Below are 25,448 nucleotides of genomic sequence, written 5' to 3' on the forward strand. Positions count from 1 at the left end.
TGCAGGAAGTAAGGTGGATTATCCACGTGTACATTCGCGGGACTCATCCCGAGGGAACCATACGTAATGAGCCACTCGGGGGAGTGTGATGAGGGAAGGAAACCAATGTAATAACCGGCCTAGCCGGTTGGGAGAGAGGAAGAATATGTAGGAGTAGCGATTATCCAAGTTTGACGTTTGTTGAAGTTTTGACCTTCGGTCCGCAGCTTTCCTTGTCCATCGGTATACACAAAAACGCACGGTTTCCGGTTGTAGTTAACGGTGCTGCGTGAATCACACATTGCTTGTGGGAAGTCATGTTCATATTTACCTCCAGCGAGGGGGACGATCTTTCGCAGGATTGGACCTAAACACGGCGAAAAAAAAGTGTATCATAATTAGAGGATAAAAGATAAGGCATCTTGTCACATTGAAGCAAAATGGGCGTTTTGTTTGTTTCTTTTCGGGCCGGAACTGGAACATTACTCTAGCGACTGAGGTAAGCTACCCGAAGGCACGGATCAAGTTGTCTCTTGCTCTGGTACAAAGGTACCGAAATGAAGTTGTCCCTGCCTAGATCGACCTGATGCACCTCCCGGGGTGCAGATAATTGGATGGATCGGTCGGTCGGTCGGAAAAAGGACAAATTATGGGTTAGACGAGAAGACCCGTCTGCTGCGACGCGGATATCTTCCTTTCCGGCGATAAGCTTGGGTTGTTAGAACGGCTCGCTGCCGTCGATGGTGGCATGCAGCAGTGTCCGGTTTGGAAATGAGTAATTTTAAAAGCATTTTTCGGTCTTGTTTGATACAAAAAAAAATTAAAGTGTTCGGAAGGTAACCAAAGAGACAGATGCATGGCTCAAGGAATGCTGACATTTTCTTTCCTCTGTTAAAATTAATATCGTTTGTTACTTGAATAATCCCAATCTACTCCGAGATGAATGGAAGACATAATAATTTTAATACAATGGGTAGATTAGAATCCTACATTATTTTTTTAAATATATTTTAGTGGTGAGGATATTTGTTGCAGTTAGTTCCTATTTGCAACAACCCTGAAAGGGTGACCTGCACGTTCTATGAGGATCACGTAGCAATTTACTATCTACGGGAAACACTTGTCCTACATGATTGGCAGAGAGAAAAAAAAAATCTAAACATATAGACCTCGCAATTCTGCGTCGAAAACCGGACAATCTGTAATTCGATCGGCGTGGGTACAATCGCGATTTATCTCTTTTGTGTTCCACTCTGTACATGTGCAATCTCCCTTATCCAAGAATAGATCAAAAAAAAGATAGAACCTTGTCATTCGACCGCTGTTGATGTTGCGATCTAATCGAGCACTATATTCTCACTCCCTTCTCGGATTATTGTCCTGCATTGAACGACAAAACTCACGAGGGATCAGGACGCGTGCGAATCAAACACCAAGGGGTAACGAATCGGACAACGATGTTGCCACCGGGATAAGCCAGACACTTCAAAAGAACAGCAGTAATCAAAATAAACATAACCTCACCGTGCTGCCGACTCTTTTCCACGGCATTGGGTCGCTTCCGTTGCGCCAGTTTTTCCGCTATCGCTTCGTGCGTTCGTAGGATAGGGTCCTCCGGGAAACGTTCGGATGCATGTTTGGCATCAGTAGCGGACCCCTTTTTTTCTCGGCAAAAGTACGATGTCCTGTTTTCATCCCGGCCGGTTGCCACCGGTACAGCTTCGTATTACTTTATAATTAATTTATGTGGATGAATGATTGCCTGTCTGCGTGATGAGGAGTTTAGGATGGTTGTTGTTTTTTGGGCACAAATCATTCCCCTGGGTATGTTTCGTTGCTGCCTACCATCAGCGATCAACTGAACCCAACTTCTCGACCGGGAAGCAAATATCATATCAACAAGACTTTGCTTTTCCCGCATGACAAACGGGAGGACACTATTCCGGACATAAGGTTTTCGTGAAAATCTATCTTTTTGTTTTCTTGTTTACTTCATTATTAATTTATTAAAGTCAAATTGAGGTGAGCATGATCTGAAAGAAACCCCATTGCGATAAAACATTTGCTATCTCTCAAAGTCAATACAAAACACGTTAGTTTGCTTAACTTCTAATAACTAAGCCTATTTCTGCAAGAAGACTTTACTGCAGCATGACTTACCTTATACCAAATTTCAGTAATCTCATCTAGCAACTTTACTCCGCTACTTTGGGACCGCTTTGATATACCTAAATTTCTCTTTTTAAACATTTGTTTTTCCTAACAACTGCCCAAGAATCCTCGCAGCCCGAGGTGCTTAACCGTCAGGTGAAATTCATTTATCTTTAAAGAATTCAATTTGCAAGATTTTAATCAACGCTTTCGCGGTGTTACATAGGATTGGGAGACTGCCTTAGAACGTCCGTGCGTACTCCGCGAATTAGAAGATTCGAGCAAAACGTGATGGAGGATGATGCCTCCGGACGGTGAATAATTTATTTGAATTAGTAAAATCCGATGAAAAAGAACCAACGCCGGATTGCATGGGAATGGACATTGATTACCTGAAGAGAAAAAAACTAGAAACAAAGAACGACCTTGTTTTTAATAAATTCCAGACAACCAGTGCCAAGCTCATGAAGAGCTGGCTTAATTTGGCAGCAAGTTAATCGTTAGCCTTCGAGTTTTTCATGTTTCTTACCACGTAGTTGAGATGATAATGGACAAATAAAACATTATTGTGAGTTGGAAGTATGTGCAGAAATGGTTGAAGAGAAATTAAGATAGAAGGAAGTTTTTTAAATAAAATGTTATTTAATAACCTGCTCACTTTTCAACGTTAAAGAATTAAAATAATTTTCATTATTGAAATGTACCATTTTATGTTCTATTTTATAAACGGCAAAACTGCTTCGAAACGAACGATTAATCAACAATTTTCATCAAAGACATTCGGTGCTTCCCAGAAAAGACGATTTCATCAAGATCCTACTGAGCTGGGAGTGCACCAGACGGACGTCACAGTTGTACAGCACTGAAGTGAAAGTGCGTTCAACGTGCGCTCATGAGAAAATAATTCAATTAGCTTGCTCACACGCACCGGGCACCTCCATCACGCTGCGGTGCGTCCAGGGATCCTGGCATCCGACGGGTCTCCAGGGACTCATCGCACCGGAAAAAAGACTCGCTCGAACGGCGCACAACAACCTGACATCTCCATCGGGCATCAGGGTAAGCCACGTGACGATGCGCCCTTCGCTAATCGTTGCCAGCACGATGGGAATTTCATGGGCCCGAGCAGGCGAACCCCCGGGATTAGGGGAAAACCAACACACTTCGCAGGCCCTCGCGAGTGCACTTGTTTTTCCGCGCTGTTGCGGTGCCCCGGGCGTAATTCGTGAGCGATTAATGGGTCGATGAGGCGCACTTTTCGGGCGTTGGCAAGCGTATCGTTTTCGCATGTGATTTTCCCAACCAGGAGGTTTTGCGCAGGGGAAATGATAAACATATTTATAATGTTATTAGGATTGCGAGGCAACGAGGGTGAATCTAGCAGAGTGTCTACTGTTAGCGAACCGTTTACTAACTGGTCCGATTGAAACATTTCGCAGATGCATGGTTGTTTCGGTGGTGGAGTTAATAAATTTATGAAATCAAGCATCCACCAGCAGTTCGCGGGATGCATGAAGCGGAAATCGCTCTTTTCACAGGCAAAAATCGGTTCCCTTCGTGGGAAGGCAGCAAAAAACCAGATGAAATCCAGAAGCCATGTTCCCCCGGGAACCATAGCCGGGAAGAGCATTATTCCTCCGGGACATTCGTTGTTTGATGATTGCTTGAATAGTTTCAAGCGCGGTGCATTCGGATCTGGCGAATGCACTCGGAATTGTTCCGCGCAAGGTGGGTTTTCCTCGATTGGCAATTGTTGCCGTTCAACTCCCTCCGTCAGCGAGACGAGGGTAAGCATGTAAGTGGGAAAATCAAGAATCAACGGCAGTCGGACGGAGGGGTGCGCCGTGAGTCGAAATTGACTTTTCAAGTACCGGATCGGGTCCGTTTAAAATGCACAGCTAAATATTTAATACACCCTTCACGTCAACAACAACAACCGGACCGGGAGGCGCGTCATGGAGCGTGTAACTGGTAGCTACCATCGGACTGGTGTTTTATTTTTCACTGTGAATGTGTATTTGGACGATGTGTTTTAGTCCCGCTCGATGCTACCATTAAGCTCTATAACCTCGGTTTTTTGTTTGGGAGGTAATCGTGAATCTTCGTACACTCCTACCGAAACACCGTTGTGCTGTTTTTTGGGAGGGAGTTTGTGAAAAATTAATTGAGTTAAAATAGAGTGTGAAACTCTGGTTGCCTATCGGACGAACCCAGCCCTGGTTGTTGGTCGATTGGCCACCCGATAGCCTACACGAGAAGTGGAGCGAGAAAAACGGTTGGACACCGAATCATATTGCGTTATTTTTATTGCTTCCCTTTTTTTAGCTTTTGGGCACAAGGGCTGCTGCCGGAATCCAATTCGTTGCCGATCAATTTAATAGGTTTCATCGTGTTTCAGAGTGGCCTTTGGCCCACTGTGAGCTCGGGCCAGAAGTAAATAAATGTACACTCATGTAGCACACCTTTTTTGCATCTCTGATTCGCTTCTCTTCGAAACAAAAGAAGTTCCTTTTTGATAACATTTTTTTAAAATAAAGCTGTGTTCTTTTCCACTACTGGCAAATCGAGAAGTAGACCTACTTTTCTGCCTGCTTTGTATGTGTGAAAATTTCCTGATTCCTCCTTTTTTTTTGAGGATTGCAACTCCCACAAACAGTCGAATTGCTGACCGTTTGAAATAAATGGATCGCCCGACATAAAAAATTCATACACTCGGAGTTTTGATTTTTCCGTTCGTACAAATCGCCGTCCGGAAAGACCGTTCCATTTGTATCCCGTTTTATTTTATTGCAGGAGTGATTTGGGGGCGTCATTTTGCGTTCTTTTTGGATTGAATGTTGACCCCTGGCCAAAAAACCGGACGCCTTCATTTGAGTGCGGAATCGAGGGATATGAACAGGAATGTTGAAAAACTATCTCATTTAAAAGGAAACGAAAGGATATGGCAAAGAGCGATGAAGATTTATTCGTCCAATTGGAGGCTGGATTTGATTTGATTTCCACCATTTCTGTTTTCTAAGTATTTACCGTTGTTAGGCAGTGTTCAAAATGTGTAGCAGGATCTCCACGACTTAACACCCCAAGGTAAAACTCAAAACAGTGTGAAAATACTGATAACAAGGTATAATATACAAAAAAAAAACAATTTAGTTTCAATTTAGCCTCGTTTAATTTTGAGGCGCCACAAGACTATGGAAACCACTCAATATTATCAGCTTGAAAGAAAAAACAAAACCCAATTTCAGCATGACGATACGACAATAATTGCAACCATTTATGATGACGGCACTAGAACGAGCGTTGGTTCCCGCCTGATACACATTTTAGGGACACGCATAAATCAGTCTGCGGTCACACGCGTGAGAAAGGGATTAACTCCCATTCGGCTCGAGTGGCCACATCGCGCCCACAGATAGTCGAAGAAAAGGAAACACTTCCCAGGAGGAGTCCATTCGTGAGAGTTGCGAAGAATAAATCAAACGAACAATTAAATTTAATTTGTTTTTATTTTCCCGTATGATGCGTTTGTTTTTATCTTTTTATAATGATTTTCCGTTTGTAGTATTGCCAATGGTTGCTGTTTTTCTTTGTTTCGTAATTGTTGTTTCTCTTTTTTTTGTTTTGCTTCTGTGATAATAATATTATATTTTTGCGCTTAAAAAGAAGGGCCCATATAACTATAGCTTGGCGTATGCTTTCGATTTTTGCGCGCTGCCGATAATTTAGCTTAACTTACAACTGTTCTGCTTTCGGGCTGTACAATGTGTTTGTTCTGTCGTCGCCTTTCGCTGCCATCGCGAGGGAATGTTCCTCTTGACGGCTTGACTTTTCCCATTTTTTTCTCAGAACATGAAGTATACCGGAATGTAGAACATGTATTTACAGGTTTTTTCATGTCGTTCGCACCCCAAAGACGATTGTGGACCCCAATGACGTGGTTTCTCTATCGTATGTTACAATCTTTACTCTTCTTGTTTCTGAAACATACTAATTGATTTAACGAAAAACAAAATAAATGGAGCTCATAACAAGTTATGTTACAAATAGAAAATAATCCACCCTACTTTCTCGGAAGTAAAAGTAAAAAGAGTATTCATTCCCTGGGTCACAGTGCTCAAGAGCCAGGTCAAAATGCCAGGGTCAATACTGCTGATGTAAAGATGCACTTTTTAGATAGTTTGATAAACTGGTATTTTGCATTCGTTTTAACTCCTGATTTCTACTTCGCACTCTTCAGTACCACTACGCTAGGTCAACATTTCTACGCTAGGTCAATTTACTAATCCGTCTTCATAGCAGTCGATATTGTTATGTTTAATTCATGTTGCTGGGACCGTTGCTCCTATCAGGTTCTATTTATAATGCAACTCCTTTACGATTGCCCTTCACTATTTTACACTTTTAAACAATGTTTCAATGATTTTTTCGCACAATCGCACTGATTATCACTGTTTTCGTTTATAATCTTCTCCAGCAAAACTTCTACCGCAAACGTTCAACACTTTCACCGATTCGATTAAGTACTAGGGGAATTGTAATTTGCTTATTGTTATTAGGTCAAAAAACTGCTCAAGCAACATGTCGTATGCGCGAGTGAAGACTCACTTCCACTTGCTGCTAACACTACCCATATCACAACTCATATTTACAGCCGTCAAACCAAACCCAAACCCGTCAATGAAGCGTGGCTCGCGTGTTCGAAGAAAGTGCTGATTTTCCATCAACGCGATCTGAAACTCGATCAGCTTGTTGCGGTTGCGGCAGCTGGCGAGCGAAATTAGCAGCCGGCGGTATGCGCTTCGGCCCAGGGCTGCAGTCCGTGCAGGGCGGCCAGGGGCGCACCGGGGGTTGGCGCAGTGGGCGGGGCGGCCGACGGTGGTGGTTGACCGAAGCCTTTGCTGAGAGCTTCCGCTTGCAGGGAAAGCATCAGTCGGTTGGCCGCCTGTCGTTCCGCCTCGCGTTCTTCTGCCGTTTGTCGTCTGCGAAAGAGGAAATAAATGAGATGGAAAATTGTAAGAATCTTGTGTTATGTGAATTTTAGCTAAAATATAAATTTCACTCAACATATAACAATTTTTCGGAAGGCATGCCTTCATACAAATACATAGAAATGTAAGTGTTCGATTGCCTTTTATTTGTGAATTTGTCCCTTTCAGCTAACAGCAAATATGCGAACAAGTGAGGATAAAAACTGAAGTTTGAGCGAGTACGAAAGTCATGCAGCCCTCGAGTCATCACGCCAAAAGAACTCCAAGTCGTTGTACCTTTGGCGATGGTATGGCACAAATTCATATAAAAGCTTCTACATAATTTATGCAGCCAAATGCGCCAGGGAAAGTTACACGAGCGAGTGTAAGAAAATGAAAAGAAACAAAACGAGACTTTCAAAAGCAAGAAAAACAAATGTGCACCCACAATGTTTGCCTGCAAATCTAAATTCGCTCCCGTAAACTGTGCAACTGTTCCCAAATCATTTGTTCCGGATCGTGCATGGGCGCCATTCTGTGTTCTAGAATGAACACGGAAAATTACCCCGGCACAAAACGGACGAAATGAAGAAAAATGTAAACTTCTTTAAGTATGTAATTTGACTGATTGGTGCTTTGTTCCCTTGTACGGGTCTGCCCTTCGACAATCCTCATCCTTTATCGTGCGCCCAACAAAAATTAACCTGCCGTAAGCAACTCAATTTGACGAATTGCATGCCCGAGCCGAGTTGTTTGCAAAGTTTTCGCCCCCTTTTTTTCGGCAAACAAATTGGTTTCTCTTGCTCCAGGTTTTGATAACAGGCACGAAAGGAACAGAGAAATCGGGGAGTTCTTTTAAAAAGCATGAAAAGGACCGCGATTGAAAAAGCGAATCGTATCAACTTCTGCTGGAACTAGCTCGAACGAAGGACTACCTGAGTGCGGATGGGGGAAAATAAATCGATCTTTTTAACAAGCCGAAAATCGGTGGCATTTTCCAGGCGGGAAAAAAAGGTTTCCATCCTTCGGCGCCGCCTTTTGCCTTGCCTCCGGGCCAACGGGCATTAAAAATTAATCGAGGCTGCCATCTTTTTAAGCGACTTTCCGGTTACACTGCCCCCGACGGGAAAACGGCACGGCGGAGTGGCAGAATAAAGAGTTTTTCCAGCCTCGAGTGTGGCTTTCCTTCTGCCACTGGTAAGTTCTTACTCTAAGCGGATTGGCCGAGGCCACCGATTCGTGAGACCCATTTGGCATTTCCCTAAAACCCATCGTGCTCTCCACACGGAGGTTGGGAGAACGTCACTTTATTTAAGTAGCATGATTTTTATTTTCCACCACCAACTCAAGGACATCTTTATGAGAGCCGAAACTTTTTTGCAAACAATTTTGTTAGGACCAAGTACCACCCCGCATAAGGAAACGTGCAGAGTATGCGTTTACTTAAGGGTGACAGGAAAAAAAAATGGGAAAAAAGAATACTCGTTTGAACAAAGCAACCACTTTTTAGCCCATCGAATGACGACATGCAGTACGTTCGACTGTTTTATTTTCAGGCTGTTTCCTCTGTTCTTTCCAAAAGTGGAACGAAGGATATCCATGCTGTCAGTTTTATTATTATCACTCTCGTTTTTGTTATTATTTTTTTTTGTGCTCCGATCGTCGTCATCCCTAAAAAAGTTTGGCATGAATATTTGATGACTTCGGTTTATGCTAGACCTCCCCCCGTCGTCGATGGTATCCGTTTCTTAGCATATTTTACGATGCTCCAGCAGAATCTCGTTGCAATATTAAAACCTTCATAATCGTTATGCTGGAAGATGAATCACCGATGTGTCGTGGCGGAAAGGAAAACCAAAATCGCTTGATTGAAGAGAAAATGATAAAACAACCATCATGTGATGTGACGACGGCTTTAAAGGAAATAAGAAAGCACACGCGAACGCGCATTTTCTTCCATATCGGTAGTGAATTCCCGGTTTGAAAAGTGATCATCATATCGATGTGAATTGTTTTACGCGCAGTTTGTAGCATATCGTTATTAATGAAACACGCTGCAATAACATTATACGTTGCGTGGGAAACATAATTGACATCTGTTTTGTTGTAGCTGTCGCAGCATCGCGCCGGAATCGAATTAATCGATTTGACTGTTTCGATATCCATTCGAATCGATCTGTGCTGAATATTTCACAACCACTTCCGATCTCGAACAGGCAATGCATCGGTTTGGCGTGTAATTGAATTACACGTTTCTTTCGTGACTGTTTTGTGTCTTTGCTTTTCCTGACTAAGACGCTGAACCATTTCGGTAAACATATCACATACCGTAGTAGAGGTTTCCTTCTACCTGTTCCAGAGGGGACCGAAAATAAACTCATACGCCATTACTCTTTGTGTCACATCGTCGCTTCTGCCGACACGCGAAGACATTAGGGCGGATTTTCCGTTCCGTAATGCGGTTTTCCGCCTTCCAGGATGGGGCTAGAATAGAGTTTTCCATCGAGAAGAAAGAACAACACTGCCACCGGGTGGTCAAAAAAGTGTCGCAAAGTGAGTCCGTTATTTTCCCGCTCGTTCTGGCGAGGGTGGTGTTATTTAATTATCAAGCAGCAGTTGATTATTTCGCATTTAATCGTGTTCCATTCCGAGAAGAGCGCGTGTATCTTCTTAGGTGAAGGGAAGTGCCACGTGAAGCGTGTGACGCATGTTTTATTGTCACAGTGCATTAAAACCACCGACCCGATGGGGACGCCTGGTGGCGCAAATGATCCCCGGCGAAAGCGAAAGGTAACACATTCATGAATAAGTTAGAAGAAAAGTAGCGGCTCGTTAAATGTAAAAACCTTCCAAGATTGAGCTGTTTACTCTGTGTTGGAAGCAGGGAGCGGGAATCCGTTCGAATAGTAGATAGTAGGAATCGGTGGAGTTGCAGTGGAGACAATTTTCTTAAATCTTTTCACCCACACCGCACACCAATAAGGTTTCTTGGCCTAGGGCACGAGAAACTCCGGGTCCGACGCTAAGAAAACGACACAACGAGCCAGTCACTTTCTAACCAGCTCGAGTTCGATCGAATCATTTATTCATCAGACAACACTCTCCAAACGATTTCGCAATCGATGTCGAGCTCTCGTCGGTTTGAGCTTTAACCACCCGTTTTGCTCGATTTCGAAGCCGTTTTCAGTTCGTTCCGAGGTGAAGAAAATCGGTTTCCCAAGCACCGGGGGTCCAACCATCGGGTGCGGGTGTTCGGAACGATTTTTACAACCACCATCAACGATTGATCTCCCCGGGGGGTTTGGGGCAGGCCGGTGGGAAAGTGGGCTCGGTAGTAATTTCCGCAGGTTCCAGTCCAGTTGTGTCGCATGCGCATGGACTCGAGACCAAACCCACCCACGGGAGGGGCGGTATAGTTTGGTACAGATTTTTATGGGCTTGGTTTGCGTGCTCGTTAAAACACTGCGTGTTCTTTTCGCTGGAAACTCACCGAGCACCGATTGGGTTTCAGCGGACAGGGAGTGTCTTGATCGACCGGAAGGTAAGCGAGTGAAAACAAAGCGTTCGTGCAAAAGATGGAGGTAGAACTAAATTGGAGTCGTGCGTTTCTTTCTTTGCCACGGAATGCTGCATGAATGGACGTAAATTACCCAACATGTCTGGGACAGAAATTTAAATAGTTGAAATAACATTCAAACTCAATAAATCGTAGGTCTTCTACAAACAAATCATCACCGAGGCGAGTAAGAGCAGAACTCGACACAAGGTTTCCCCGAGGGAGTCGGGCTGCGATATTGTAGTCATCGTGTTCCAGTATCAAACGAACTAGTTTTCCCCAAATTGACAACGAACAGGAAAACTCAGCCCTGCTCAATGATTCATTGCGCAGTCGACTATCGCCCCCAATCAAGCAATCGTTTTCCCGCGACATTCGGTGCCTAACTTGCAGTGGAAAGCATTTGTCATGCCCACCGTCGGGCATGCATGAAACAACGGATTACGGATGCATAATTAATCCCGCCTGGCAAACCCGAGCCCGAACAATCCTAACGATCGCACCAATTCCGTGCTCCGCGTTCGGCAAGCGGCAAGTGGAAGGCGGTGCGCTTCATCAATAATTAAAATCTGTAAAATTAATTTCCACCAGTTGGCACGGCGAGTGTCACGAACCCGGTGTGGTCCGCTGAAATTCGACAAACCAACCCGTAACGTATGGCTGTCATCGCGCGATGGCCAAACTATGCTAACCCTGTCGGATTGTTTGGTGGTCGAGGCGATTAGTGCTAGGATGAATGCGCTTTTGCGAACGGCGTCAGCAACCTCCGGCGGGTGCAACGATGGTAATCAAATTTAAATGCGGACTACGGTGAAGCTAATTCGTGAGTTTCGCGGCAATATGGCGGCCGCGAGCTCTATCGCAACGTGCCGAAACATAATCATTCTGCAGCGCTGGATGGTACGGGAGGACATAAATCATGCAGACCGGGCTGTCGGCGCATGAATGGCTGATTGGTGATTTTCATCGAGTGCATGGTTCTGGTCGGAAAATTGGGCTGCAAAACGCGCTGTTGGAGGCAGATAGTGCAGCGGGTGGAGCGTGACGTTAAAACATGCGTATCCACCAGCAACCCGATGGGGGCATAATTCATGAAATTGATTAAATTAAATCCCAACACCATCCATAATGCATTCGAGAATGGTGTGAGTATAACGGCCGAAAATAGTGTTGTGGTAAACCGGCGGCAAACATAATCCGGATCGTTGGCAGATGTATGTTTCCAACCTTGTGGGACGCTTTCCGCTTTGTGAGCTCCACATGACCCGCGCCGTTGTGCTTAGCGGTGGTCTAACATAGTTAGCTAAAATGTGTGCTTTGTGTTGATAATGACGGGTTTTTGGTTGAAAGGGGTTATTAAATTATCGCCATTTGCCAACTGGCGAGCTCTGCACTTCGGTGCTGAAGAGTTTGAGCGGCACGTCTGATCTCCATTTGTTTTTGAGGAGCTGTGGTTCAGCATCTGACGCCACATTTTATGCTGTTTATTGAATTTTTGAATGGAGGGTCAACACCGGAAAATATGTTCATTTCATTTTAATGTATTTTCAAATATCTTATACAAATACACAATAACAAAGTCCATTATTCACACATAGTTCAACATAACTTATATAATTTACTGTGAAATTCAGTATAGTAGACAACGTATCATAAATAATAGTACTATTTAAACCCTAATTTTTCAGACATAAGGTATCACAGTTTAGGAAAAGGCCACCCTGGTGTGTTACAACATGTCAAACTTTTAATATTTTCCCTCCCTTCGTAACACACGTTGGAGGATACAAATTAATCAGTGAAAAATATAATTTATGGCAAAGCGTAATTCGTTCCCAGCCGTTCGCAGTGCTTGTCCTTAAATCGGGTCGAAAAGGGGCTTGAAAACTTTTCCGGCAGGCGCTTCCGGGAAAAGATTAAGTAAATGGAAATGAAGATGAAAATGGCCGCTTGGAGTTAAGCAGTTTATTGGTTGGCATGGAGCAAATAGGAAAAGGAAAAGTTTTCTATTCTTCCGGTCCTATTTTTCACCCAACATGAAGCAAACGTTTTTTCCTTTCTTATTTTGAAACTGGCAGCATGTTTTCTTGCCTTCAAAACGCCTTGCCCCCCCCCTCCCCCCCCTCAGGAGACTGTGTGCGGGCCACTTAGTCTAAGGTTGTTGAAATTTAATGTAATTACCCTGCTATTTAGATAATTAAGTCCCGCGTACCCATGGCGTTATCAATCTGCTCGCCGTTGAGAGCTTGATAACGGACGGAACGGCCGTAAGGACGGCGACGATAAAGATGGCCACCGTCGGTCCTTGCGGGACGGCCCGGAAATGTACGCGCTCCTTTTCGTCGGACGCAGGAATATTAATTGATTTTTAAAGACCCTCCACTAAACCGCAGGCGCACGAGCTCGGAAAATGGGTGGCTTTACGAAGATGAATGGTGCCGGAAGTGCCGCGAGAAAACGGTCAGGATTTAGGGTGATGAATTAGGCGCCGAACGGTGGGTTGGGTCCCGTCATAAAAATGTGACCGGTTTTTATGGTACCGTTTTATCAAAGTCGCTTGCCTGGTCAAATGGTTTTCGGAAGCAAGGAAAGTAAATAAAGTAAAATGAGGACAAAAAAGGTAAAAGTGTATCGAGGAAGAAAAAACGAATGTTGCCGTCGGCTTTTCCCCGTCCGCGGACACTTCACGGCGAAGAAAATGGCCGTCGGCTCCATTGTTTCAATCTTTCTTTCTTTTTTCTGTACAATTTAGGACACATTCCACACCAAGATCTGACGGTAATGAAAGCATGAATTATTCAGCAATCGTAATTAGAAATGTTAATCTAGTAATTGTATGTGCCTCACCTAATTGTTTCGTATAAATTACGTTAAAGGGAGGAAAGTGGAGTCGGCGCAAAAACCAAACGGCGAAAACCAAAAAAAAAAAATCATCATGGCTTCCCGCTTCAGGAACGAGAACCGTCCTAGAGTAGAGGGCAGGATCCGGCGGCCTCATTAATATTCGTTGCCTCGCGAATGGTCAGCGGCAAAAAATGGTACAAACACAACCGCGTGGTCTTACTTGATTCCTTTTACGAGGACCAAACCATTTTGTAATATCCTTTTTGTTGCTCTCGGTATTCTTTTGCCAGTTTGTGGAAGATTTGGGATTAATTTTCCTTCCTTACCTGGGGTGGCGTTCTCGCGAACAAGCAAACCCGGCGGCAAAGTGAAGAAAAAGGCACGTGCTGTTCAATCGGATTCCGTTGCGGTAAATCCGCGATTCGATTATGGTAGAAGGATGTTGTTTTTAATTGAATTTCAATTAGCAAACCTTACCTTAAAAAAAACCCACGGCCTTCAATCCTACCGAATGTACGATGTACGAATTTTCCCGCTTTTCTCTGCCCCTCTTGAAACGCAGCTTTTTTCGCCGGGCCTAGGTGTGTTTTTTAAATAAACAATTACGAACTCTCGTTGCCCCCGAAGTTGGCACACTCGATGGACACTTGGTGCACCGCGAAATCTCGCGAGTGCTTCCAGAAGCCGTGGCGGGGTTTTATTTTGTCTGTTCGACTCTAATTGACACACGGGCACGATGCTTTGATCGAATAAACCGACCGCGGTCTCTTCAGATCTTCCGCTCGGCCGGTTTGGTGTTCCGTGTTCCATCGGTCACCGGCTGCTTTTTTTTTCACTCCCAAACCACTAGCCGAATTTGGAATTGATTACCGATTCGCTTCCGTGGTCCCGCGGTTGCACCGGGAAAGCGAAAGACATCGCGATCCGATCGATCGATGAGACGCCAAGGCGGTTCGATTCTTTTTGCTTCATGTTATCTCGCTGATTGGATACGGTTTCGTACCGTGCCACCGGGATTGTTAGATGTCAGTTTGGCTTGTCTCCGTTGCGGTTGCCGTTGCACAACGGTGTGGAAGGATGCAAAGCGTCCGGGACAATTGCAATTTGAGTTATTGCCTTCTTTGTGCTCGCGTACAAGTTTGTTGATTCATCCATTAGAATCGATGGGAAAACTATACCGATGATGGGATGGATCCAGGTGGTAGCTTTGGAATGGGTTGTGTTTTGTCTTGTTTTCTAGATGTATAGAAAGTGTTTCTAGTTTGTGGTTTTCGTTTTGACCATCCGTAGAACAACGAAGCCCAGATGAAACTAATTCGAAATGTTTGGAATAAACGTGTCATAATTTTGTAAAACTTATACATTTATACATTGTAACTCTTTTTACAAAACTCATCGAAGAGAAAATTAGAATTCAACCGATAATCCTTCTATATCCGTCAGATAGCTCTAGCTATGTTTTGGATATTAATTTCGACTATTCGACCAAAACGACTATTTCATTCGAAACACTTCCCTCTGGCAAACGTTTGTGTAAGTAAGCTGAGCTTTTATTTTTTCGAAAAATCAATTACCTCCCCCCGGGAACGACACCCGCGCAAACGTCGGTGTCACATTCACGAACAGTTTAATTCATCATCCGGCATTTGGTGGACCCTTTTCGAAGGCCAGTGGCAACCCCACCCACACTTACCTCCATTTTGTGCGCCGGTTTTGGAACCAGGTTTTAACCTGAGCGTCGGTCATTTTCAACCCTCGCGCTAGCGCCGCCCGCTCCGCCGACGCCAGGTACTTCTGCTTGTGGAATCGCTTCTCCAGCTCCGCCACCTGGATGCGGGTGAAGGAGGTGCGGGGCTTTTTCCGCTTCGGGGGTGTCCGATTTTGATACGGGTGGCCGATCCGGCGGGCGATGGGAAAAGCTATAAACGAAGGCAAAAAAGAGGGAAACCCCCGGGTCAATATGATTCGAACGCTGGTGCGTGTGTGTGGTTTTTGGATGGAATCGTTTTGGGTGGAAACGAGGGATGCTGAATGTGTTTGTATAAAACACCAAATACATTTCCTATTCGGGACTACCGAGAGGGTTCAGTTGTTTGACAATTTGACAGCCCTATTAAAATATCATTAACTAACGCCACATATGATTTGGTTATAGAGGATGACAAATGGCCGATCGTTCTTCGTGAGCCTTTTTTGGGATACTTTAATTTTTATTTTCCCAACAACTGATGGCCTTTCGTTATCATTACTTTGTTTTTAAGTATTTCGTTATCATTGCAATATGTGTATAACATAATGCGCATATTAAAATAATAAGAGAATAGTAACTAAACACTGGAATGGTGTCGTAAAAACACTAAAAAGCAAGTATAGTGGATAATAAAATCAGGTTTTCAACATTATCAATGTAATGATTTTTTTCAACATTTCTATCTGTTTAATCTTTGCCGGTACCAATTTCGTAAAATGATATTATTATAATTAAAGACACTCGAGACAAAATAAATAATCCCCGTCTTTTGCAGCCCTCAAGTGATTTCTAAGATAATTTATGATACGAAAATAACACAAAAAAAGAGATAAATGTCACTGATGTATTACGAAGAACATTTTTGAATTGTTGTGCTTTTGAAACAAGGGAAGCATTTACGTTTTTGATTCACGAGAACACGGACAAAAGACATGCCAACGCAATATCTCGTTATAATGTTCATCATAACAATTTCGCGGAAGGCTTCCATCACGATCAACTGCGTCCCGCTGGTCCCCCTTCACGCAATCTCTTGTGCATGTGCACGGTAAACGTTATTGCTGTTCATTAGCTGCTACACTGATATATGTGCATTTTATTTCAATGCACCCGGGTTCGACGAAGCCGTCGGACGTCTGGGGGCTTTTAACCATACTCCGTCCCGGTTCGTTGACGATTGCATGTTGTATCAACGTTTAAGTGTATGAATTTAAAATAAATGAGTTCAATTACACATCTCCTGCACATAGTCGCCGCTTGCGTTTCGAGTTTTCCCCTGTGAGGGTTTGTGTTTCGAGATCACTTTGCCTCGTGAAGTCTGCTCGATCTGCCTCGAAGCGATAGTGGTTTCTGGTTTTGATGTATTTCATCAAACCACCTCCAATTATGACAGTAAATACAAACACGTCCAGCAAAGCTCGATAGCCCGAGGTAAGTGCTTGTAAAGTTGAATTTCATCTACCGTCAAGATTAAGAGAAGGGTTACCTTGTCTTAAGTGAGAAATATAAAAAGAAGTTAATGGAAAAGATTGCAGTGACATTTAAAACTCAATTTTCAATTGATACAGCGGTTATTAAGAATTGAGGTAAGGTAACAGCGAAGTATTAAGTTAAGAAGTAATGTGAAACACAAATGGCGGAGTTGAAAACTAATTTCGTAATAATAAATATTGAATTCTTCAAGTTTACAACACAATTAACATTTTTAAAATCTGGTAAGTATGAATAACAGAAACGCATTGCTCAAGCATGTTAGCCCAATTGTGTTGTCAATTGGAAAAATGGCTTCCAACCACTTCAACTCGAATGCTTTGTACCACATGGGGTGTAAATAACGAAGTGCGCAAACATTGCAACGATCGAAAAACTCCATAAACACTTTGCGTGTTAAAAGCGTCGTTTTCTGGTGCGTCGTTCCTCTAAATCCGTAACTTCCCAGTAACAGCTTCGACCATCTCGGTTGCGGTAAGGATCAGAAATCAATTCACTTACTCGCAGACAGCTCACCCTCGCCTTCAGGCGTTAACACCTCCTCGGTCCTTCGGCCGACGATCTAAATGCTCGAATACGATTGAGTTCAATCTCTCTGGTAAAGGGAGCCAACGGCTCGGAGTGGAAGTGAATTGTAAATTTCTCGTTTTTATCGGTGAAATAAAATATATTATTTATAGTTAAAGGATGATAACGCCTGGTGCCTTTGGCAGGGAGTTGGACAGGGTGTCGGGTGAACGGTGTTTACTGTAAGTGTGTGTCGTCTAGCGCACGACCTAATCCCTTCGTATGACCACCACCGGGGGGGATGGTGGCTCAAGGAGAAACCCAAGGGTACAAGCTCATGTACAACTCAATTACGGTCGCACGCAAACCTAGAGAACGCAATCGGAGCAAAAGGTGAGTGGCGAATGGCGTCGTGTCGAAGTGCTGGCAGCAAACTAGCCAAGACTTCCGTAACTCGCCCTCCGAGTTCGGTGTCAATCGTAATGGCGTCGGCGACAAGCGCGTAGGCGAAACTAGGATATCGCGCCCGGCGATAGCGAACATAAGCATAAGCGTAGTGTTAATAGCAAACTTTAAAAGGCCAAGCAGAAGCTGAGACCTTTGAATGGCTGGGAGCTGGTAACAAGTACGGTACACCGAAGCCCGAACAACACTGAGTACTTAATTCCAATTAATTGCCGCTTTCCAAAGTGCGAGAGCGAAAGCACACCCTTCAGTCAACCCAATCCAGGGTGCGCCATTTGTGCGCCACAAATTGGAGCAATATCGTTTAAGGAACCTCCCGCAAATCGTCCCACCTTGGGTGGAAGAAATTGAGAGGCCCATAAAAAAGGGCACGGTGTGTGGGAGGTGAGTGTGCGCCTTCACGGGTTTCCTTAAAAGCGGCCACCCTCCGAAGGCGCGTGTTCGCCTCGAAGGAGGATAATAATAATCTTTTCAATAATCGAGCTCAACCGGAGCTCAAGTTGGGGTTTTGAGCAGCGATAGCCTATTGCCAATATCCCAACGACCCCCCGAAGGCTTCGACGGATGGTTTGAGGTTTCCCTCGGGGAGGGGGAGGTTATTGATTGTTGGTGGAATCGGTTTCGACGGCAGCGTTTTCGAAACCAGGAAAAGGGGAATTGAACGTTTGTGCGCCACAGATTGAAGACGTATGTTTTTTCTCGGCGTGGATTGAACCAGAGTATAGTAATTGATGGTAATACCAAGTGGATATGTGAAAGTAATACTGGTTTTGGTCAATACACGTTGCTCCACGAAAAATAAGTTTCAAATCAAAATTTTGGTTATGAGAAAATATATCTTTAATTTAGTCTATTGTGTGAAAAAATGTTTCAATTGTGAAGTATTTGAATCTACAATCCTTAAATTATTCTCTTGACCTCGTATCAAGCCTGCTATTACCGCATAATTCAACTATCGAATAAACAATCGCAAGGAAGTGAATAAATAGTGGCAACCTCAGAATTCCATCGCGCCTGAATCATGAACGAAAACGGAAACGAAGCCGTGCGCCAGATTGTCCACTTCCGCCGGAATGCGGTATGCGTGCTACCAGGGACGTCGCCAACCGGCACGACACCGAGTCCCAAAATCCCAGGTAGTTTACGGTCCGCTTCTAATCACGAACAGGTCGCGGCTTCTTACGGTCCGGCGTTTGTCCATTCATTCATGCCGGTCCGGACAAAGTTGTCTAAGATTGAGTCAGCTTTCTTGGGATACCTGCACCTTTTTCATTTGTCTTATTCTCTTCGCGTGGCGTTATGTTGCGACACCGCGTTTCGTTTCGAATCTACCACGCGAAGGTAAGCGAAAAGCAACAAACAGGCCACCCGAAAAAAGAGGAGGTCCCGTCTAATCGGGTGATCCTCGAAAATGTTTGTTATTTCGTCGCCGGAACTATTATCGACCGTTCTGGGATTTGGTTCTGGTGTTTCCCTGTTGCGTGGTAGTCTTTTCGTCTTCCGGCCGCCGGCGTCAGTCTGCGTGGACGTGTGCGCAAGATGCCTGTAAATTATACCAGCGAGACTACACTTCCCTCCTCGCCGACACTCCAGATGGAACGCGACCGTGTCGACGATGGTGATGGTTCTCCACTGTCAAACGATCGCGTTGACGGCTTAATGAGTGCCCGGGGGTTGGCATGTCCGTGACACACATCTTGTGTTGGGGGTGCAAATGCAACGCGAACTGCATGCAGGTGCGTGATTAGAGGGCACGGATGCGGCGATCGTGGACGGTTGTTGAAGGTTGAGCAGTCGACTGACACATTTCATCAGAGCCGAAACTTTGCGAAGGGTGCTGCTCGCGATCTGTCGTGTAGAAATGATCCCGACTATAGCAGCTGCAAAGCAAATTTTGAGTGCTTGTTTAGATTTCATATTTTTGCTTTGGCATGTTTTAATTTCGGTCCATTTTATTGTCCCTGTCTGCTCGTCCCATATAATATTTCTGCTTTGTATTTTCATATTTAATCACCAGTATTTTGTGATATAATTGTCCACATTTTGGTCAAATAAATGATTGCTTGTAATCGCTCATTTTCTGGACAAGATGTACTAGCCGACGGACATTTTCTTGCTTCAAATCTTACGCCCTACAATTCACCATAATAATCGTCCCCGACGTCGTTGCGGACGTTTTGCGTTGGTCAGCGTCAAGGCACGTCCTTTGTGTGGAAAGAAAGAAAACAAACACCACCATCGGCTAACAATGGTCCCCCCAATCGGCGCAGGAAAAACGCCTCTCGCGGTACGGGAGGTTGTAATTGTCCCGGGTTTTGTTTTAACAACCATCATTTCGTTCGAGTAATTGCCGCGTAGGGTTGGCCCTAAGAAGATGTCCGGCATGTCTTCAGGTCCGTACTTTTAGCACCGGCATAGCCCCCCGATCGGTGTTTATGCTGTGTAGATCGTATCGCGGTTGTTCGGTTACTTTAAGGTTTTTTTTCGGCAGAAGGCGAAGCCATTTTCTTCGTGTTTGCTCGATTGTTTCTTCCAATCATCTGGGCCAATGGACGAGCCCTCGAGGCAATTACGGGGCGGCATCTTGCAACGGGGTGAGAGCCAATCTTAAGGTGTAAGATCTGCTATCTCGCAGCTACCGGGCTTTAGCTCTCCACCGTTCGTGGAGCGCCAGCGGAAAACGAAAAATCATCGCTTCCCAACCGCGCCGGGAAGGGAAGGAAAGAAAAAGTTAACCGTCGTTTATTTCCCTCCGCTGGGCGCATTAATGACCCGGGGTAGGTGTCCCTGTGTTGCTGTTTGGGTGGCTTGGTTTGCGATAAATTATCGCCAATCTGAAACAAGCACAACAATGCTGAAAAAGGCGGCAATCCCCGCTTAACCGATAGAATAATTATGCAAAAATTCAAACGAATGGAAAACAAAAACAGTATGTTTTCCGAGATATAGTACGAGCCCAAAAGGGGAGGAAGATGACTCCCGTTAAGTGAATCTCAATGAAGCTTGAATGCGGTACAAACTGAACCGAGAGTCAGAGAGAAAAAAAAACCCCTCCACACACAGCCTCAGAGTAAGCCCGGATCGGAAGTTGCGCGTCTACGGCGACAAGGGTCAGCCGCGTCGGTTAATCTTTTAAGTAAAGAAGCTTGTACCAACCACGATAAGGCCGAGCGATGGCTCCGCGGGTGTGCCCTCGACGGGTGAGGCCCCGGATTCGGTATGTTTTTGGCCACACTCCGCTGGCCACCGCCGGTTCCCGTGGAGCACAACATCGTACAACTGGCGGCAAGCCCTGCTGCCGAAAAGGTGCAAAACGATCAACGGAAAATGTCAGCTTAATTGGCTCTTGCTCTTGCTGGGCGCATCCCGGCGGGTGGCAGAATGAATGAGATCCGATTCTGGCGGAGGGCGAAGGAGCTGGGAATGGTTGGAATTTGTCAACATGGTCCCGATTTATCTCTGGTGGCGCTACCACCACGTTCTGCCTTCCTTCGGCTCCTTCCTCGAGGGCGACGTCTCGGGAGAAAGTGTAGACATAAATATGTCAAACGGTTTCCGATGACGTTGCTCCGTTGGTTCTAATTGAATGGAACGCCTACGGCTGAAGGAAAGGCCGAGCCTTTCCGGCTGATATCGGGCTTATCTTTGAGATTCTTAGCCTTTCGATGAGTCATCTTTTCTTTTGGAGAATAGAGAAACTAGAAAATCCCGACTAGGAGACTCTTTTCGTCATCAATTGTGTGTCACTCTTTGTGATTTCCTTCAAAAGTAATTCCTCCAAACAGGTTCGTACTAGATTCCTAAAAGAACATTCCTTCCTCTCTTGTCTTCAACACCTTTCCTTCTCTCACATTCGGAGTGATTAATACCGTTTTAATAAATGTGTCTTCCATCAGATATTGAATTAATTTTTATTGGAATCTCCTCATCGGTGTTTTCGAGGTCGTAAAATGAATCTTTACGATCGGCCGAAAGTCGAACCAACGATCGTCCGAAAACCGGTCTCGCCGGGCATCCTGCGGCTAAAGACGGCGGCGTAGTTCCAAGCGTCGGAGCGATCGCCGATCAACGAGGAGTAAAAGTTTTAACGATCGATTGCCTACAGGAAAGTCGCTGTCTTAAGCTTCCGGAGTTGCTGACGATTGCGTGCACTCTGGAGGTGAAGGCAATAATAAAAAAAACCCGAGAAAACGAACCTGATACCAGCGTTTCCGAGTGAAGCAATAATTAATACTAATAACACCGTGTCGCTTCTGGGCTTCAGGGAGTTGCTGTCGAGATCGCTTGTCTGGTGGCTCGGGATTGGTTTCGGAAGCTTATTGGCGAGTAATTTACGACCAACTCTGCTGGAGCTGGAGCAACATTAGCAACTGCGTATGTCCGATCAACCGACGTTGTCGACAACACGTCGATTCCTTTTAACAATCTTGATACGATTACATCCGCGGGACACGGGGCACGCATGGCACGTTTTTGTTTGCGGCGCGATCGTCAACCGCTACTGGGCTTTACGGGACGATCAAGGTTTGCGCGCGTTTTCAATCGAATCCATTCCGCGCTAAGAGTGCTTTCCCCCGTGGCGAGGGTATTTATTTTCCTTCCCAATTACACGCACGATCTGGTGTGTGCTTTGATTAGACGTTCATCTTGTGTCGGTTTCGAGATCAAGTGGAATGCTGGTAGGAAATTAAATTCATTCATCCTATTAAAGTGATCGTTCGAAGCAAAAGTCAGTCGTAAAAAACGGAACGATCGCATAATAGCATTACCCAACAGGATAAATTTGCTAGGCTCCCATCAAAACACCGTCGTTTTATGGCAGACCATATAAAAAGGATTATGCACAACGGAAGAAAAACATGACTAAGTTCATTCTGTTTAGATTAAATGGCTTAAGACTTCATATCTTAAAGGAATGACGGTTTGATTGGTAAAAGACAATTAGAAAGGTATGTTCAAATTTTACATGCCAACAATTTAAAGCAAGTCGTTCAATTCAATACAGATATTGCTAGAGAAAACAACTCATTACAGACATTCCTGTCTATTGATTAATGTAATAGTTAGTAGCATCACGATTCAACCCTAGCGTTTTAAGCTGATTTCAAATTTACTGTAAATAATCAATTTCTTACTGATTGTTGGATTATGTCACGAGTTGTGAAATTGCAAATAAGTATCTTTGTAATTTATCCATCATGGTTCTATAGAATTTGGCATTTGAAAATTTTAATTTTATTTACAAGGCTTTTTTCCATTTACCTTCATGTCTTCAGAAGTCATTAGTTCCTTTATGTTGTAACTCCCTTTTCTCATATTTGACAGGATTATAGAATTAAAATTAAAAACACAAGTCAAGCTTCCAAGAACATCACTTACCAGCGAGCCGATCTTTGACGGCCTGATGTGCGAGGGCGGCAGGATGCAGGGGCGGTAGGGACCAGGACAGCGGGTTGCAGGGTCCACGCTGGGGAGGCACTCGCAGCACGTGGCCTCCGGGATAGATGGGATAGCTGTAGAGTGCCCCCGCCGCGTACTGCAAACTCCCCGGCGCCCCGGACGTAATGTGATGTCCGGCCTTCAGCAGTCCTTCCGGTCCGGCGTCCTCCGCGATGGCGTCCTTGTCCTTCTGCTCGCGCTCGAACGACTTGGCCAGCAGGCGGGATATGCTGAAGGGAAGATTTTCGTTCGGCGACCGGGTCGTCGGTTCCGCCGGGTGTGTCTGATGGTCGCTGAAAAGAGTTGAGGCAAACGAGCACACACAAACATTCGTTACATCGGCATCCTTCCGGACGGATCCGCTCGAAACACTCTCGGGGACGGGCGGCCACTTCGGGCTGATTGTGTGTCGAGTGGGAGCACCGAGTGTCATAAATCCGATTATTTTACAACCTGTTTTATTGCCCCGCAGCCCCGGCCCTGCGAAGTGGTTTGCAAACAGATTCCATTTGGTTTCGATTTCGGTGGAAAAGCGGGCTGAATATTTCATGAAATATTTTGGTTTTCCTTTCCTCGATTCCCGTAGCTCCCGACGCCTTAGCCGAGGCGTTGGAAGAGGTCAGCCACCAAGGAAGTGGGGAACTCTACCCGGGCGTCTTCGGCAAAGGTGTGGTGAATAATATATAAGATACCCCTTTTTAGTCCCGGCAACATCTTCCGTTTTAAAAACGGTCTCCTTAAATCATATCACTCCTACCGCTCCCGGGGCGACTTTAAGCGTGTTGTTAGGGAATGATTGTGCGGTTGAGTGGCCACGATGCTCGGTGTGCCTGTGCGTAATCGTTTGGTCGGATAAATATGATGGAAGTCGCTCGACAATTCAACCCCCGGTGCGATGAGATAGCGTGCGAGAACGCTGGCGGAAGAGCGAACTAGTTTATTCAAATGACTATTTCTTATGGCATACATTAGAGATTAATTAATTTGTAAACTCGTACCACTCGGCACTCGCTCGGGCAAGAAAACTGTGCGAAACGTCACAATGGCACATCTATGATTTATGGAAGAACGGAGTGGCAAAAGCAATTTGGACTTTTTTTGGAAACAAAGAGGCGAAAAACTAAAACGTGCTTCTCTACGGTGAGCCTCCGTTTAGCGATCTTAATTGGATCCGATAGGCTTGACGGGTGCCATCGTGTCTTCATTAGAATCCATCAAAGGCTTGGCCGGTGAAAGGTGAACCGTACAAATGGCACACAATTAGTGGGATTTATGCTAAAAGGCTCTCCTATAAATACGCAAATCGGGCCGAGCAAATTGCTAACGCGGGCGAATCGTAGAATAGTTTAGCAATGGAAACGTTTTTTTTTTTTTTTGTATTTCGCTACGGTTTACGAGGAACGGTATTAGGCGGTAACTTTCGGTTGGTACATCGATGCGCATATTCATGCAAAATTAACATTTATCACAAATGAGAGAGCAATGGAATTTTGACGACTTTTCGCAAAGCTACTACCGAATGTTGCAAAGCGAAACCGTTATGGATGGGAGATAAGAATTCTTTGCGTAATCGCTCTATTGATTTGCTTAATATTTACATTTCCAATTGCATGATAAAGGTCAACGGGTTTGAATCGTTTTGCATGCTACCTTTCCATTTAAACGGATTCCTCTAAGGAATTTTCATCAATTTCCAGCAATCAAGCAATTTCTTTTATAAACGCACAACACCTGTTTCAGATTTTTACCTAGTAACATCGGATTCCTCGTAACAGGACCCATTGCCATCGCCATCCAGGTCAATGTCCTCGGAGCCACTGTTGTACGACACCCTCGACTGACAGTCCGAGTCCGCATCGACGTTGATCTCCTGATCGAGGTCCTGATCTTCGTCCTCGTGCGGTGAAGACATTATTACCAATGGCGGAATTTTGACTGCTTGTATTTAACTCTCCTTTAAATGATCGATATCCTCCCGATTCCTCAGTGTTCAACGTCAAATTTGTCTCCTTGCTCGGTGACCTGATTCTTGCTGTTCACAGATCTAAATTCAATTTCGGCAACAACAACTTGAATCACTCGGCAATCGAGGCCGGACACATCAAATCAATAAATTCTTCAACGAATGTCGTGTATCGATCGGTTTCCCTTCACACTTCGTCACTCGTTCATTAGAGCGTCCTTTCTCACACACCCGTTCACGCACCGCACTGTCACTTCACTTGAGACGGGATGCTTCCCTTTGGTTCAACAGGACGACCACAAGAGCGCCTCATCATCTTCCAAAGCCACCCGTCAT

At 44.8% G+C, this 25,448-nt stretch overlaps 1 protein-coding gene across 1 annotated transcript; it reads right to left on the reverse strand.

Moving 5' to 3' along the window:
- Positions 1-6,907: 6,907 nt before the first annotated feature.
- LOC131288166 (T-cell leukemia homeobox protein 3) lies at positions 6,908-25,061 on the reverse strand. Its single transcript, XM_058317278.1, has 4 exons — positions 24,898-25,061; positions 23,090-23,442; positions 15,191-15,416; positions 6,908-7,109 (listed from the first exon to the last, which is right to left on the reverse strand). The coding sequence occupies exons 1-4, from the start codon at positions 25,059-25,061 to the stop codon at positions 6,908-6,910; spliced, it is 945 nt and encodes a 314-aa protein (XP_058173261.1).
- Between the last annotated feature and the right edge of the window lie 387 nt (positions 25,062-25,448).

The sequence above is a fragment of the Anopheles ziemanni genome, chromosome 3, assembly GCF_943734765.1.
Source record: "Anopheles ziemanni chromosome 3, idAnoZiCoDA_A2_x.2, whole genome shotgun sequence".
Taxonomy (NCBI): Eukaryota; Metazoa; Arthropoda; class Insecta; order Diptera; family Culicidae; genus Anopheles; species Anopheles ziemanni.

What these genes read in the sequence shown, in the direction of transcription:
- LOC131288166 (XM_058317278.1), bottom strand. Translation starts at nt 25,061, where the DNA reads ATGTCTTCACCGCACGAGGACGAAGATCAGGACCTCGATCAGGAGATC. An exon ending in CGTCAAAGATCGGCTCGCTG is followed by an intron (nt 15,417 to 23,089) that starts GTAAGTGATGTT and finishes CTTCGTTTATAG; the next exon opens with CTTTTCCCATCGCCCGCCGG. An exon ending in AACCGGCGCACAAAATGGAG is followed by an intron (nt 7,110 to 15,190) that starts GTAAGTGTGGGT and finishes CCTCTTTCGCAG; the next exon opens with ACGACAAACGGCAGAAGAAC.